Raw genomic sequence first — 16,866 nt, forward strand, 5'->3', positions numbered from 1 at the left:
CATTGAGTATATGCATTTACAGACATTTTTTAATTTAATAAATTTTCTTTATCTTTATTACTCTTAAAGAATCAAATATAAAAATAAACAAAATAGAGAATATCGTTATGATCGGGAACGTATCTATTATAATTCCTGTCATGGCATGAAAACACTTTTTTCACGCAGGTACATAAGTAGCATATGAATACTTTTGAGCAAGTTTTACTTCTTTGATGAAATCTCACTTTAATCTTGGCTTTCTATTTTGATTTCTTCTTCGGACCTGAGGGAATTATATGATTGTAGCTATCATAAGTTCATAAGATATGTTTGGCCATAAGTTTGTCGCAGGTTAGAAACTGGAGCTTGTCATGAAGTGACGTAGGTCATAGATTCTCGTAAAGCGACGCCTGGTGAATTACTATTGAGAATTGACTGCACTCGGTTTTGCAGTCCATCTTCCTATTTAGTCTGTACTAAGCCTTGGACAGCGTCTAACCAGGGTCGCTTTACGAGAATCTATGACCTACGTCACTTCACGACCAGCTCTCAGTAACCAGTGACAAACATAATTTGCATAAGCGCTCATGAGAAAAACCATTGAGAATTGGACAAACTCGAGGAAAAGTGCCACTCGAGAATTGAACTACGGATCGAGTTTCATACTTACAACAAAACCTCTGGTATTCCCTCTTGACAAGGTCCGCCTTCCGTTTGAAGTTGCTGGTTAGCATTTTGATGCTATCAAGAATTTTCTGAAGTAATGCGGCATCTTTCCTTTACACCAGCAATTAAACAATTAAACAATTAACACCCATTCAAAGGTATATTATGAATTATTTCAAGGACAACTGAAATCAGTACCTGTACTTGAACAGAAACTGTAACCAAGTCAGTGGAATGGTTAATAGCATTTCTGGGAGCAACACCTGTGGCACCCGAGCAATTCTCATTAGTAAATCTTGCAAACTTTGAACAGAGTTCATCAACATCATTTTTGCGGTCGTTCTGGTGTCTGTCTGGTCTGACGGGAACTTGAAACATAATGGATTCGCCTGATTAATAAATTAGAACCATCCCTTTGGACATAATTAGCTCTAAGTACTAATCACTCGTTCTACTTGTAGACGCGAAGCAGGCGTCTCTCATGCAAATTGTTGAGGACGTCAACTCATTTTCAATAGGCCTCCCAGTCTTATATTCTACCTCACTGTTCTTAATGGTTTTTTTTTTCAATTCGCATTTGATTCTGTCTCTTCCAGGACTAGCGCAGACGAGAACCTCAACGAATTTACGTCCCAATTGGATCCTTCTGTTGGTAATTATAAACGAAAGGTGAAATACCCGAATATAACCTGCTTATGGACTGCGGCTTAATCACTCGTGCTCCAACGTGAAGACAAACATCAATGGCACGACGGTTCGTCCCACCTTTGCAACTACTGTAGCACACAAAGACGTAGTTCAAGGTTTGGAAACCAATAAGAGGATCTGGCACGGTACAAGAACCGATAGTCGTCCACTGGTTGCGTGTTCTTGATAGATGGAATTTCCCTCTTGGCATCGGATGACGTGTTTAATGTAACTAAAACCTTCGGCAAGCCAATGACGCGAATTTTGAGAAATAGGAATTGAGAAAATGTCCTCTCAACAAACATAATAATAAATACCTATGTTTGTTTTATGGTTATCAGATTGATGAGTCAGACATCTGACTACCACACTATTAACGTGTGCTGGGTCTCTGAAGTAAGCAGTGGCTCGAATGTAACTTCCTTCGGGAGGTAAAGGGTAGAGAGCTGCAAAATGAAAATATTAAACTCCAACTCCAAGGCAATACGCAACAATGACTCCAATTCCTCCCAATGCCATAATCAAAAGTTTTAACTCCGCAGAACTCCGCCAAGCGAAATGTAAAACTCCTCCCAACTCCTTCCATGAATATTAAAATTTCTTAAACTCCTCCCAACTCCTTCCATGAAAAATAAAATTTCTTAAACTCTTCCCAATTCCTTCCATGAAAATTAAAATTTCTTAAACTCCTAGCTTCGTCCATTAAAATCTTTCTAGTTTCTAGTCTTTGGAAGATTTCTTCACTCTTTAGAACTGGAAAAATAGAAATTTGTAGCTCATTAGTTTTCTTTCAAATTTGGCCTGAGTACTTATAAATTATGATTTTCAAATAAGGAATAATATTTACTCATCAAATTCTTCTAGACATTAAAACTTAAAGTTTGGGGGAAAAAGGCGCTACGCGTTGTCGTTGAGTCACATTCTACGCTTAGTTTCTTAAATTAGCTATTTAATTAAAATCGGACTGATTTGCTTCGCAAATGCTATTTTGAAGGACAAGACCACGAACTTCACGAATCAAGAAATACTAACACTAGAGTCCATTCTGTTATTAGTTGTGCCTGCCAATATGCCTACTGCCTTACTTTAATATGCCTCAAAGCTAGAAAGGAGTCTCTTGTCAATGGGTTTAAGAGAAAAGGAAAGCGCCCGCGGCCCCTTTTGTGTGAGAGACTCACTGAGGGGACGTGTCACGGTGGGTTACGGGTAAAAAAAGAATTTCGTACGAAGCTTCTGAAGACAAACAACGCTAAAGTCCGCTTTTAAATTGTAGCCCGACCACTTACCAGACTTAAGTATTCCAACTCCGTAGATATCCATGTTTTAAGATAATTTTCCAATGCCTCCCAAATCCGCAATTATAATTATCATTATTCCCATTGCCTCCCAACTCCGCACACGAAAACTTCCAATGCCACCCAACTCCAATTTTACCTCAGAAAAACATTTCCAACTCCTGGAGTTCCCATCGCTTAAACGCGGAACAAGACCAATCATATATATATGCATAAAGTGCCATAACATCTAACAAGCATTATTACGACAAAGATTCGATACTCCATTTTGAATTATCGCCATTTAAATCGAAGTTGCCAGATTTTGAATAAAGGCTGATTACTCGTGACCTATTCATCCGAATTGAATTTGGTGAAAACTTTTCAAATATGAATCAACCCCAAGGAATCCGAAAATCGCATTTATATCTTCGAGAATCCAATATTTTCAAAGTTGATAATATTGACATTTCCGGTTTCCGGTATAAGTATGCAAAGTACAACTGTGAAACGGGTACAATATGAAAGAGAAATGCAAAACTTTTATAACGCACTTTATTCCAGAGCGCTAGCTTGAATAGTTTTTGAAATATAGTAAAATATGTGCGAAAACTGCAACGCGCAAAGACTTTATTAACAGTCTGTACAAGTTGTGCTTTTAGTTGGCTGGTTATTTTCGCTGAATCCAATGTTAAATGAGTGCCTACCAGTTTCAGTACTTTGCCTGGGCACTAAATTAAGAATAGTTATAAACCTCAAAATAACTATTTAAAAAAAATGCAATCAGAACTCACTGACGAGGTTGGAATCCTTGACAATATATAGGTAGCAGTGATTGGTTTGCTAGTAGTGAGGTAGACTCCTCTTGAGTATCGAAATTTCCAAAACCTTTGCCTTTATGTGCCAATGAGGTAGTTGAGCATGCCTCATTTTGATTCCACAAATCTTAGGAAGAAGATATCACATCTTCCTGACTGGACATTTTTCTTGAATCTGCAATGAAATAATTAAATTGGAAAATTATTTAAGTCAAAAGATAAGTAGGTAGAATATACCTGTTCTGAAACAGATGGTATCGTTGCTATCGATGGTATCGACGCCAATTTTTTTGGGCGGCATTTTTTTTCTGGGTGCCATTTTTTTTCTGAGCGCCATTTTTTCTGGGTGCCATTTTGTTTTTTGTCTGACGTCATCGTTTCATCTCGGCGCTTCATCTCGGCGCCATTTTGTTTTTATTTGGGCTGGAATTTTGAAAACGTTAAATTTTATCTGACTTCAATCAAGACCAAAGTTCGTTGTGATATTCAAAATCCCGGGCTTCAATCATTTGCTGATAAGGCAAGCAATCAAAGATTAGGTAGATATACTACAGTTGTAATATATTAGAAGGTGATTTTCTTATATACAACGTTATTTTGGGAATGGTGACAGACGGCATACGCTCGAATTCAAACCTTAATCCTAATTAATGTATACCATTTATAATAATTGTATTGACTTAACAGGTGCAACGAACGCTAACTTAAATAGTTGTCGAAGAAAATAATTAATATTAATTATATTTATTTAAATATTTAAGAAAATCTGGAAACTCAAAACACTTTCTTCAAAACTTTGACACCAAATTTGAAATTGTTAAGCCTTTGCGTGGGTAATTTAAATCCCGGGGTACAAAACAAAACCAAACCTAACCTATTCTAAGCCTATCGCACTGCGAATACTCTATTTAAATCTCTACACTTGATCCCTAAGTTGATATTTTCAAATCTCGCGCCAAAGCGGAAATGCGATCGGAATTCCTGCTGTCTGTCCAAAATGTTTGTTTAAGAGACTCTAGTCGGACTCGGGATCAAGCCAATTAACTAATAATATAAATTTTAAATAAACCACATATTTTAAATTAAGCATAATTTAAGTGAGCGTTGCTTGTCTCCGAAACGAAACATACGAATAATAAGAAAACTTGGTAAGAACTGTTTGTAAATATAAGTTATGAGTTGAATATTAAGCCTCGGATCTCTATTTACAGTATACGCTAGCCGATATGCACCATTTCACCTATAAAATAAATTCAACTTACTATTTAAGACGAGTTGTATCTTTAAAACCATTCCGGAGGAGAATTAAAATGCTAAGACTGGTTTACACGTGGTGTTGTTTGAAATATCTAGATTCATGAATAGACACGTTGCCGGCGATAAACAAGAACCGATAAGAAATCTGGAATCTTTTATCGATAAGATATGTTTCCACGTGGTAGGAATATTTTCAGATAGTAAACTAGAACCGAAACTAGAACCATTTATCGATAAGATATCTTTCCACGTGGCGGGGGTAAACTAGAACCGAAACTAGAACTGTTTATCAAAATATTTCCACATGGCGGGGGTAAACCAGAACCGATAACCGATATCACTCACGCTATTTCAAACTTATCGATGTCTTCATCGAAACTAGAAATCTTATCGGGCTTATCGATGTCTTCATTGAGACTAGAAATCTTATCGGGCATATCAAAAGTCTCCGGTTTATCATGTATAAAAACTCGTGCACGTGGTGATAAGATCATTTTACGGTTAACCAAGCTCTCTCCAGCAAGTAAAGTACCACAGCAGCGGAATTCAGCAACTATAGTCCCGCAGGAAACTCTACGTTATAATGTAAGTACACTCTCTGGAGTTTTAAATTTCTTAGTTTGTAATTATATACATATAGTGCATGACCATAGTAATTTAAATTACTGAAATTAATATATATTAAATTACGTTTTACTTCTATAATTATAGGAACACCTCCAATATTTTCGAAATCTCATCGACCAAGACTGTCTCGGTTACCCCTGACAGTAAGGTTAGACTAGTTCTAACAGACGGTACAAGGGGATCACATTGACGGAGGTGGAATATTATCAACTCCATGGAATGCGGGAACGGGTTACCCACTACTTTCTGAATGACGATGCTACACCGTCATCTATGATCTTTGAGGAGTCAAACCTGAAGCGTATCGAGCTGAAGATGTACCAAGATTGGAAAGTTCTCAACATTCGCGAAATGAAGGCTGGCAGTGGGTTAAACTATGGAACTCAATACCCTACGAGGAACGGGTTCACAATTGGAGCCACACTTTGGAAAAAACTTTTAGAGAAGCACGATCAAGTGGTAACATTTTTAAACGCGGCTAAACGAGTGTCCACTGAGGTTAAAAGCATAGTTAATCAGCAACTGACTAAATATATTACAGAGGCTTGCAATGGTTGTATTATATCCCACGGATCTCAGCTACAGCATGAGTGTGTGATTATGGACTGGGCTGAACGCGTGAATATTCACTATGAAAATGCTGTTAATAATTTGGATATTAATTTAATTACTCAATTGTTTCATAATTCAACATTTCTTAGTTTGGATGTGTGTAAAAGAATTGCTACAATAGTAGTATGTAATTCAAAACTTGATTTGTAAATAAAACTGGAAAACTATTTAATTCTTGTCGTTTAGTCACTTAAGTATGTTTAAATCAGGCTAACTTAATTATTTTTGGGTTTTTCTCCATATTAATGAAAATTAAATAGGTTAGTTAAAATTAGGCTTATTTAATTATTTGTAAGTTTTAAACACCCCTCCCCCATAATAGTGAAACTATTTCAAAGTATTTACCCACAGATAGTATGGGGTCATTAAGGTCCTGAACCCTAGATATAGTAGTCATCAATGCTTGGGAAATAAAAATGGGGATTGTTTTATATAAGCAATAAAGCAAACAAACGCGAAGTCAAGAGTAATCTCTCGTTTCGTATGTGAACTAAACATGTTGACATCAATGCTTGGGCAATATAAATGAGGATAGTTCTATTTAAACAATAAAAAGAAAATCAAACATGAGGTGAACTAAAGATACTAAACATGTTGACATCAATGCTTGGGAAATATAAATGAGGATAGTTCTATTTAAACAATAAAAAGGAAAGCAAACATGCGAGCATGAGTAATCAGCACTCTCGTTTTGCTTGTGACCCCTGATACTACCCATGTCAACATCTGTGCTTGGGAAATATAAATGGGGATAGTTCTATTTAAACAATAAAAAGGAAATCAAACATGATAGCAGGGGTAATCAGCACTCTGGTTTTGCTTGTGACCCCTGATACTACTCATGTCAACATCAATGCTTGGGAAATATAAATGGGGATTGTTTTATTTAAACAATAAACGAAACCAGGGAGCAATACTCGGGTTTGGTGAACTTTAGTAGGGTCGAGGCAGAGATTAGAATAGTATAAATAGCCGGGAATTTTATACACCAATACCATTCCTCAGCTAATGCCTGACAGAATACCACCAGACTCTGAGAGAATCCTCCAAATAGTAAGTTCTTAGTTTATTTTCTCTAAAGTTAAACTAGTCATAATGGTTATGTTAGATATTTGCGGCGCTAAATATGCTAAGAATTGTAGTCTTCTTAGACAAACGCGAAAAACATGAGAAACTTAGTTTTCCATGTTCGGTTTGCTCGCAAACGTTTACAAGACGTGATATTTTAAAAAATCACGTATATAGAAAACATAGTTTAGTAGTGTCTGAAGCAGGGAGTAGTCGCCCCTCACAATCGAAGCGTGGAGCTGACGATGATAGAGATGTCCTAGTTAAAAGGTCTAAGCTCTCTACATCGGAACCCTCCACGTCCGCCGCGGAACAACCAGTAGCTGTCCAAAATGATTCCCTGCCCGCCTTGAGTACCCAAGAAAATACCGACATTCATAAATTCATGGATGGAATTACCGAACAATACCCACAATTCACCCTGGACCTCCTCAGCACCCAAGAAAGTGCCGACATTCATAAATTCATGAATGCATCCGAACAAGACCCGGAACCCTCCTTGGACCCCCTGAGCTCACAGGAAAAGGCTGATCTCCACGCTTTCATGGATAATTTCGAGGAAGCGGAAGAAGCTCAACGGCAAGATCCAATCATCGCTACCCCGCCAAACAACCCCGTCCCCGACGTGATAGAGGAATTGGAAGTCTTAGGACACGCAATTTTCTGCGCGAGGATAACACCATCAGCGGTGGAAACGGACGTTGAAGGATTAGTTCATCGACACCGCGTAAATATTGAGAACTATTTGCAAAATAAGTTAGCACGAGATCACGGGATCAAGTGGTACCTAACAATTCGCGCGCGCTACACTCGGGAATTAGCGAACGAGGCTCAAGAGGTTGAGTTCCTAGCGTATCATAGGAGTCGGACTCAACAAACCCTTTCCGAGGACATTTTGCCCAGACAATTTGACGCGTGCGTGATATTTTTAAAAATCAAATCGACGAATTTCAAAGCACTGGCAGTGGCTGGGTACTTGATAGGATTTTATTCCTCCAAGTGAACATCATTTCGTATTTACCACTATTCGGAGGAACTTTTATAGAACTACCCAAGAAACTCGCCGTTAAAAAGGCTGTGTTAAATGTGAAAAATGATGATAACCGATGTTTTATGTGGTCAATCCTAGCCCATTTACACTCTGGTAACGAAAACCCCTCCCGTGTACAGAAATACACCGAGTTTGAGGACGAACTCAATTTAACGTGGGTCACATTTCCCTTTGAACTTAGCGTTGATAAAAGGGAAAAGTTTGAGCGAAAAAACAACTTGTCCATAAACGTATTCTGCTACGAAAACGAGGTCTTCCCACGGTACATAAGTAAAAATCGGGTAGAGAAAAATCGCCAAATAGACCTGCTTTTATTAACGAAAGGGCAAACCAGACATTATTGCCTCATTTAAGTAGACTTTTAGGTAGCATTACGGGATACGAACACGCGACTCATTATTGTCGGTACTGCCTTCATCGTTTTGCCGGTCTCGATTCCGAAACGCGGAGGGACCAACATATTATCGACTGCGGTGTTCATGGGCCGCAAAAAATCCTTTTGCCGACGAAGGATCCCGTGTTGGAGTTCAAAAATTACGGATGGCGTGAAAAGGTGAGATATTAATTGTTTTTTACTATCATATTTTGTGGGTTGGTTTATAGGTTGTGTAAATCAAACTAATCAAGTTATTAAAAATCCCCTAATTTATATATATTTAAACAATTTTTCAGTTGAAGTACGTCATTTTTGCTGATTTCGAGGCAATACTACCAAAAATTGCAACATGCATGCCCGATTCCACCCTATCTACGACAACGCGTTTAACAAGCCACATCGCCTGTGGGTTTAGCTACGTGGTCGTGGGCCCTCATGGGAAACCTTCTAAGCCCGTCACGAACCGTGGAGAAGATGCCGCCGATAAATTCCTTCAAAGTCTCCTAGTTGAACAGGAAGCTCTCTCCGAAAAACTGAAAGAAAATGCCCCTATGGATTTATCGCCCAGGCACGTCGCTGACTTCATTTCGGCAAGAGTGTGCTACATTTGCGGTGGGGAATTTACGGCCAACAATGTTTAAGTACGCGACCACGATCATTCGAGCGGAGCCTATCGGGAAGCTGCCCACAACGCCTGCAATTTGAAACTGAAGACGCCCAAAATTCATCCCCGTGTTTCTACACAACTTATCGCGATATGACGCCCATTTAATTATGGAAAAATTCGGACTCGTGAAGGACGAAAACATTAAGTGTATACCCTCAAATTCGGAAACTTACATTTCGTTCAGTTTACGGAATCTACGGTTTTTGGACATTGTGGGTTTTATGCCAGCATCCCTTGAGAAACTAGCGAAAAACTTATCCAACGGTGGGATAGATAAGTTTCGATGTATGAAAGAACTTTATACACCTGAAGAGGTTCAACTTTTGCTAAGGAAGCAAGTTTATCCATATAAATATATGGATAACGTCAGAAACATATTACCTTACACGAAGTTCACTTCAATAATGGTTAGTACCGTGGACATCATCTATGAATAGAAAACCCGAAAAAAAACTTTGCAATAGTGAAGAGGCGTGAATTTTTCCCCCTCCCGACGCGCGCTAGTCGCGAGGAGAAAATTTTTTTCTCTCGAGAGAAAACTGTGATAAATGGCCACTGCCAAGATAATCTGACGTTTCCTAGAAACGGCGGGATTCAACTGTATTTCGCGCAAGTGAGAAGCCGCTGCATAAGATACAACCATGATACGATTGTAAGAAAAGCACATTTTTCTCACTACACGACGCTAGTGTTTTTATTTTCACCTCTCTGCCTCGCTGTTCGGGAGGAACGGTACCGTTTCTAGCCTGTAAAAATACTTCATAGATGATGGCCGGCGCGAGGTAGGGAGAAGTGAACTTCATGTAAAGTAATATATTTCTGATAACGTCCAGAAATTTGACGAAAGGAGCCTCCCAACCCAAGAAGAATTCTACAACAGCTTGACGGACGAGCATATTTCCGCGGAAGATTACGAACACGCTCAAATTGTGTGGGATAAATTTAAAATCGAGAATCTCGGTAAGTTTAATGTCTCATCTTTATTAATTCCGGTTAGGTTTTTAAAATGCCATTTGGTCTTAGATTTAGGTTAGGTTGGGTTTGGTTTTAAAAATATGTATTTTTCTTCCACTAGGCGGTTATCACGATTTGTATTTGACCTCAGACGTTGTACTCCTTGCTGACATTTTCCAAAACTTCAGGGAAATGTGCCTGGATTACTATAAATTGGATTGTGCGCATGCCTTTACCGGTCCCGGCTTTGCGTGGGAGAGCGCTTTAGCTATGACTATAAGGTGAAACTGGACCTCTTAGTTGACCCCAACATGCATCTCTTTATAGAGAAGGGGATACGAGGGGGCGTGTCGATGATTAGCCACAGATTAGCGCAGGCTAATAATAAGGATCTGCCGGAATCGTTCGACAACGAAAAACCCAGCAGTTACATTACGCAACTAGCGTCTTATTTATAATCTAACATATATTTATTTTCCATCTCTCTCTCTCTCTCACCAGATTGCAACAATCTTTATGGTACGGTGATGTGTGATTACTTGCCAATGGGGACTTCAAGTGGATTCGGCCTTGCCTCGACTTCACGAAACGTCATCCTCGTCGTAATTAAGTTGCCGTAGGAGATCCATAATACCCTGCGGGTAATTCCACCATCCTAGAATAGGACAGATCCTTCCCAATACCGGTGAGCGTGGACGTGCACGTAACGTTCATGTTATTCCAAGTGTGTGGATATGAAATTTCCGCTAGGCCGACCTCATACGGTGCTTGTAATTTTACTGGTTCGGGCAGATAAGTCCTAAATTTACTTCTCGTATTATCGGGGAAATATCCCATCGACGAATCGGAAGGTAGAGTAACGTAAAACTCATGCTATATCTATTTCCTGAACCCAACTATCGAAGGACGGTGGATAACCTTTCCAACGAACTAATCTCTCTAGTGTCCCGTCTGGTCTGCGACGTTTCCGCAAGATCTTTTCTATTTTAAACACGCTGGTACTTAGGTCTTTCCCAATTTTCTGTAGTTGTTCCATGTAAAAAAATCCATTAATGGGGTCGGAATTCAAGTCATGGATCTTATATACCGGCGGACTTCGAGGTAATCTCTCCGCTATTTTAAAGAGTTCTTCCGTCCATGTGGGTAAATATCCTTTCTCAAAGATATTCTTATGCTTGCTTATCCGAACCACATCGCCAACATCAAAGGGATACTTTAAAGGGGGTGAAAAGTTTACTCCCCCATAGAGGTTTTCCCAGAGGCGTTTCGAGGTTTCCGTGGTGACTTCAATGGGTTTGCATTTTATGGACCGATGATAATTGTTGTCATAGGCCCACACCAAATCTTTTAGCACGTCAATGTACTTTAAGGTGTTATTTTCCGTAAAGTAACGATACATACGACACTTTAGAGTCCTATTGAACCTCTCGACTACCGTAGCTTTTTGCTCGGAATCAGGGGCGAAGAACTCTATCCCTCTTCTTTTTAATTCTCGCTGAATGTCCTTGCAAATAAACTCATTTCCATGATCACTTTGCACCCTCTTAGGTGACCGACCAGACTCTAAAACAGCCTTAAATGCAAAAAGAATGGTTGGCCCTTTCTTGTCCTTGGTCGCTACCACAAAAGCGTACTTACTGAAAACGTCTATGCAACAGAGAAGGTACCGGAAACCCTTATTATGACGAGCTACGCTTTTCAAATCCGCCAAATCAATCTGCCACTGTTCGTCGACTCCATACACAATTGTTCTATTTCTTGGGAAATTTTTCCTAGCACTCTTGTGCAGAGTATACGTATCTTGAGTTTTCAGGAAATTTTCAACCTCTTTCAACGAAACATTTAAACCCTGCTCTTTAGCCGCTCTATATAAACCCTGCACGCTACCGTAGGAACCCGGGTCGGACACATTAGAATAAATCTCTTTTAAGCTATCCATTAAAGGTGCAATTCAGGGAATTTCGATAATGCCAGAAGAGAAAATCACTAACTTCTATAATTATTATTATAAAAATTATTAATATAACGCTTAAGACTAGGGTATTTAAAAAATGACTCGGGTAAACTAGTTAACAGGCTTAATACTTTAATCAATTGAAACAAAAATCATAAATGAAACATATTTTATTCAGTATGGCAAAATACTACAAACAAATCCAATCTCTGAAACCCTCACCATCCATTGACTCGGAAGCTAACTTAAATTCATCAAATTCCTTCTTTTCACGCTTTTCGGGAGGACCCAAATCACTTTTTCTAAGTTTAATTAAAGTTCTGGGAACATTCGAGTTATATTAAAGTTCGTAAAACTGGTCAGAACCACAGACGGGGGTCTTTTTCCTCGATTTCACAGCGGTATACGCTAATAAGTCTACTATATTAGAACCGATTATTCTACGCTTCTCATAAATTAATTCACCGGCGTCCGTCCATTTTATATCGGATGCGAGTTCCATCCACTTGTACAGGTTTAAACAATCAGTCGCCGTATAGGCTGGAACCGATGATGCAATTTCGGCGGACCAGTTTCGAGTTTTACCGGGTTTAACCTTCTTGGTCTTCCTTTTCTTTTCTTTTTTTATGTATTTGTCTTGATAAAACGTGATTATATCTACTGAGCTTTTCGGTATTGTTTAGTTTTGGATCGTCGATAATGGTCTTTAGTTTATCGTCCTTATCCAACTCTAGCGTGGTATCGATTTTGAAATCGTTTTGAGCCTTATTTAGTCCTTGGTACGCGTCTTGCGAAAATAATAGCATTTTTTCGCCATTTTCTACTTTATGGCTCGGCTTATGGCAGCACCAGCGACCGAGCTTATGATGGATAGAAGGGGGGCCAGAAGTAGGGGGAGAAAAGCACCGTTTTGTATCAGTATCTTCTTTCTTTTCGAATGTGGAATATTATCGGCCACTCTCCGTACAGATCTACGATGCTTCTTCAAGCTCTTCTTCTCACTCACTGAGAGTGGTACGTTATTCCGAAGAACATTTATACAACATTCTGCTATGGCCTTTATCGCTTCCTTGTTGGCAAGCTTAATGGCGGCGTTCCTCTGGCACGCATTGTAACTATTAAGGTATTGCAAAAAGTCTAAATGCTTTCGCACTCTCTGTGACGGAGCCATGCCGCCAAACGGAACACCTTGACCAGGGTACAATTATTGTTGTTCCGGTGGAAGGTGCAAGCTCTGGGATGAGAGCACACTACGGTCGTCAGTCGGGGGCAGCCTTGATCTTCCGCGTTAAGAACTTCAGTTTTTAAGAGGTCCGGTAACACCGATGCTTTTTCAGCTCCCTTAGTCACGAACACGCTGGCCTTTTCACGGATTTCCTCGAAAATTTTGGGTAATTCGCTAAAGTCGTGGTCACCCTCCTCAAAACGTAAGTCACAAATGTTCCGAGTTAGCCAGGAACATTGCCTTTTATCACTACGCGATAGATCAGCAAAGGGGCAAGGTGATTTGAAAATCAACATCTCGTAATCCTTCGTCTCCTCAAAGTATGCGGCCATTTCCATAATTATCCATGCACCTTTAACTCGGAAGAAGTTAACCTCGATGAAGGCAGTCATTTTGGAACGTAAACTGCAGCTTGTTCTCCGGGTAATATTCCACTACGTAGTCCATGATCGTCCGAGGTACTAGGTTTGAGGTCTACGAAAAGATAACCGAAACTTTCGGAGGTGGCCTGTTTAAACGCGTTTACCACGTATTTGCTATTGGTTGGGTATATCTGTTTCGCAAGATGGATAATGGCCGACTGGTCACGTGGTGTTTTTTGAATATAACCAAGTAATGAGCGTTTAGGTTTAAAGTACGTATCTCCTTTCCGGGATAATATAGGTTCTGCATTAGAATTAAAACTGAGGTATTTCTATGATGGGAACCTCGTATAAATAGGTTCGTCACATCCTTATTATTGGCAATCTCACATTAAAGGTCGTCTAATATAACAAAATTTTTCACACAGGCATCTAAAATGCTAACATCTAATAAACCCTCATGAAATTCTACCATCGGTGACTGTGAGGATATAGTATTAAAAAGATTCGCCTGATATTCAGTGTAACACCAAATTATCCTTTCGGGTGACGGTAAAATACATATTTCACGATGTTTAATTAATTTAGCTACAAAAACACTCTTCCCACAACCAGTGACCCCGGCTACGAGCCCAGTAAATGGGTGTTGTAAAGTTAAATCCATCTCTTTAAGTGATTTAAATAACTATGATCATGCTCTATATATAATTAATTCCGAATAAGGGATATAGAGAAAACTCCAGAGAGTGTACTTACATTATAACGTAGAGTTTCCTGCGGGACTATAGTTGCTGAATTCCGCTGCTGTGGTACTTAAGTTGCTGGAGAGAGCTTGGTTAGCCGTAAAATGATCTTATCACCACGTGCACGAGTTTTTATACATGATAAACCGGAGACCTTTGATATGCCCGATAAGATTTCTAGTCTCAATGAAGACATCGATAAGCCCGATAAGATTTCTAGTTTCGATGAAGACATCGATAAGTTTGGAAATAGCGTGAGTGATATCGGTTTTCGGTTCTGGTTTACCCCGCCATGTGGAAATATATTGATAAACAGTTCTAGTTTCGGTTCTAGTTTACCGCCGCCACGTGGAAAGATATCTTATCGATAAATGGTTCTAGTTTACTATCTGGAAATTTTCCTACCACGTGGAAACATATCTTATCGATAAAAGATTCCAGATTTCTAATCGGTTCTTGTTTATCGCCGGCAACGTGTCTATTCACGTATCTAGATATTTCAAACCACCACCACGTGTAAAGCAGTCATAGCATTTTAATTCTATGACTTTCTCCTCCGGAATGGTTTTAAAGATACACCCCGTCTTAAATAGTAAGTTGAATTTATTTTATAGATGAAATGCTGCATATCAGCTACCATATACTATAAACAGAGAGATCCGAGGCTTAATATTCAGCTTATAACTTATATTTACAAACAGTTCTTACCAAGTTTTCTTATTATTCGTATGTTTTGTTTCGGAGACAAGCAACACCCACTTAAATAAATGCTTAGAATATGTAGATTATTTAAACAAAATATATATATAAATATATTCGTTAATTTGCTTCATCTCGAGGTCGACTATAGTCCTAAACAAACATTTTGGACAGACAGCAGGAATTCCGATCCCATTTCCGCTTTGGCGCTAGATTTGAAAATATCAACTTCGGGGTTAAGTGTAGAGATTTAAATAGAATATTCGCAGTGCCTAACCTAACCTAACCTTAGAATAGGTTAGGTTTGGTATGGTTTTATACCCGAGATTTAAATTACCCACGCAAAAGCTTAACAATTTCAAATTTCGTGTCAAAGTTTTGAAGTGTTTTTGAATTTCCAGTTTTTCTTAAATATTTAAATAAATATAATTAATTTTAATTATTTTCTTCGACAATTATTTAACTTAGCGTGCGTTGCACCCTGTTAAGACAAAATAATTATTATAAATGGTATACATTAATTAGGATTAAGGTTTGAATCAGAATGTATGCCGTCTGTCACCATTCCCAAAATATCTTAGTATACAAGACGTTCAGTTCCTAATATATTATAACTGTAGTATGACATCCCAATCTTTGATTGCTTGCCTTATCAGCAAACTCAGGATTTTGAAAGTCACAATGAACTTTGGTCTTGATTGAAGTCCGACAAGGCTTAACATTTTCAAATTTCCCGCCAGAAATTGCCGATAAAAAAACTGGCGCCGAGAAGAAGATATGACGTCGGAGAAAAAAAAATTACGTCGAGAAGAAAAACAAAATGGCGCCCAGAAAAAAATACCATTGAGAAGAAATGGCGTCAATACCATCGTGATACCATTGAATACCATCGATACCGTCGATACCGTTGAATACCAAGTGAATTTGAACGTACACTTTCTACCTACTCTCGACTCAAAACAGGACGTAGAATATCCAGCACCTAAAAATGGTCGGGCACCAAATCTGATCAATCGGCCCGATAGAGTTATCGGACTGTCGGTCCACAATACTTCATAACCAGTCCATTGAGTAGTTGATGAGCACTCGGATAAGTATCAGTATCAAGCGGGCTTAAAGAAAACTCAAAACAAACTTGTCTACTAACAGGTGGAATATTGGAATATCGTCACTAAACCGAATCAAAACTAACTAATCGGGCAACCGTCAGAAAAAGAGACGCGGGTCACAAAACCGACTAAATATACTTTCTGCATTGTATTCATGGGCGCGTCACATCACCGACTTCAAACCTTTTCGATGTAGTATGTATTAAGGCATACTACACTGCCGTCTCCTTGCATTTTCATGATTCAAAGGGCTATAGCGCCAGAGCCTAAAAGTGATACGGAAGGCAAAATTTTAGCGCTTTTTATTTCCATCATAGCTATATCGATAGGGTCTACTATTACTCTTTCTCTATTAACTTTGAGACGAAAAACCAGATAATATTAAATATTACGTTAATATTATACAATTTCCTTGCATTTTCATGATTCAAAGGGCTATAGCGCCAGAGCCTAAAAGTGATACGGAAGGCAAAATTTTAGCGCTTTTTATTTCCATCATAGCTATATCGAAAGGGTCTACTATTACTCTTTCTCGATTAACTTTGAGACGAAAAACCAGATAATATTAAATATTACGTTAATATTATACAATTGCTTTTTAAATTATTCACATCATTGTGAGTTACATCGTTTATGTGTTTGTTAAGGCTTAATTGTCTACGCCTCAACTGTTTACCCTCTATGATCAAAGCTACATTCTCAACTGGGTTGCAGTGTAAGCACTATCCTCTCTTT

General features: G+C 38.7%; 1 protein-coding gene across 1 annotated transcript; it reads right to left on the bottom strand.

Annotated features, from left to right (window-relative positions):
• Positions 1 to 10,907: 10,907 nt before the first annotated feature.
• On the bottom strand, positions 10,908 to 11,978 carry LOC149615328 (uncharacterized). Its single transcript, XM_089857870.1, has one exon. The coding sequence runs from the start codon at positions 11,976 to 11,978 to the stop codon at positions 10,908 to 10,910; it is 1,071 nt and encodes a 356-aa protein (XP_089713996.1).
• Positions 11,979 to 16,866: the final 4,888 nt, after the last annotated feature.

This window comes from Phalangium opilio, unplaced genomic scaffold (genome assembly GCF_054372755.1).
Source record: "Phalangium opilio isolate 3A_F unplaced genomic scaffold, DU_Popi_V2 ptg000225l_1, whole genome shotgun sequence".
Taxonomy (NCBI): Eukaryota; Metazoa; Arthropoda; class Arachnida; order Opiliones; family Phalangiidae; genus Phalangium; species Phalangium opilio.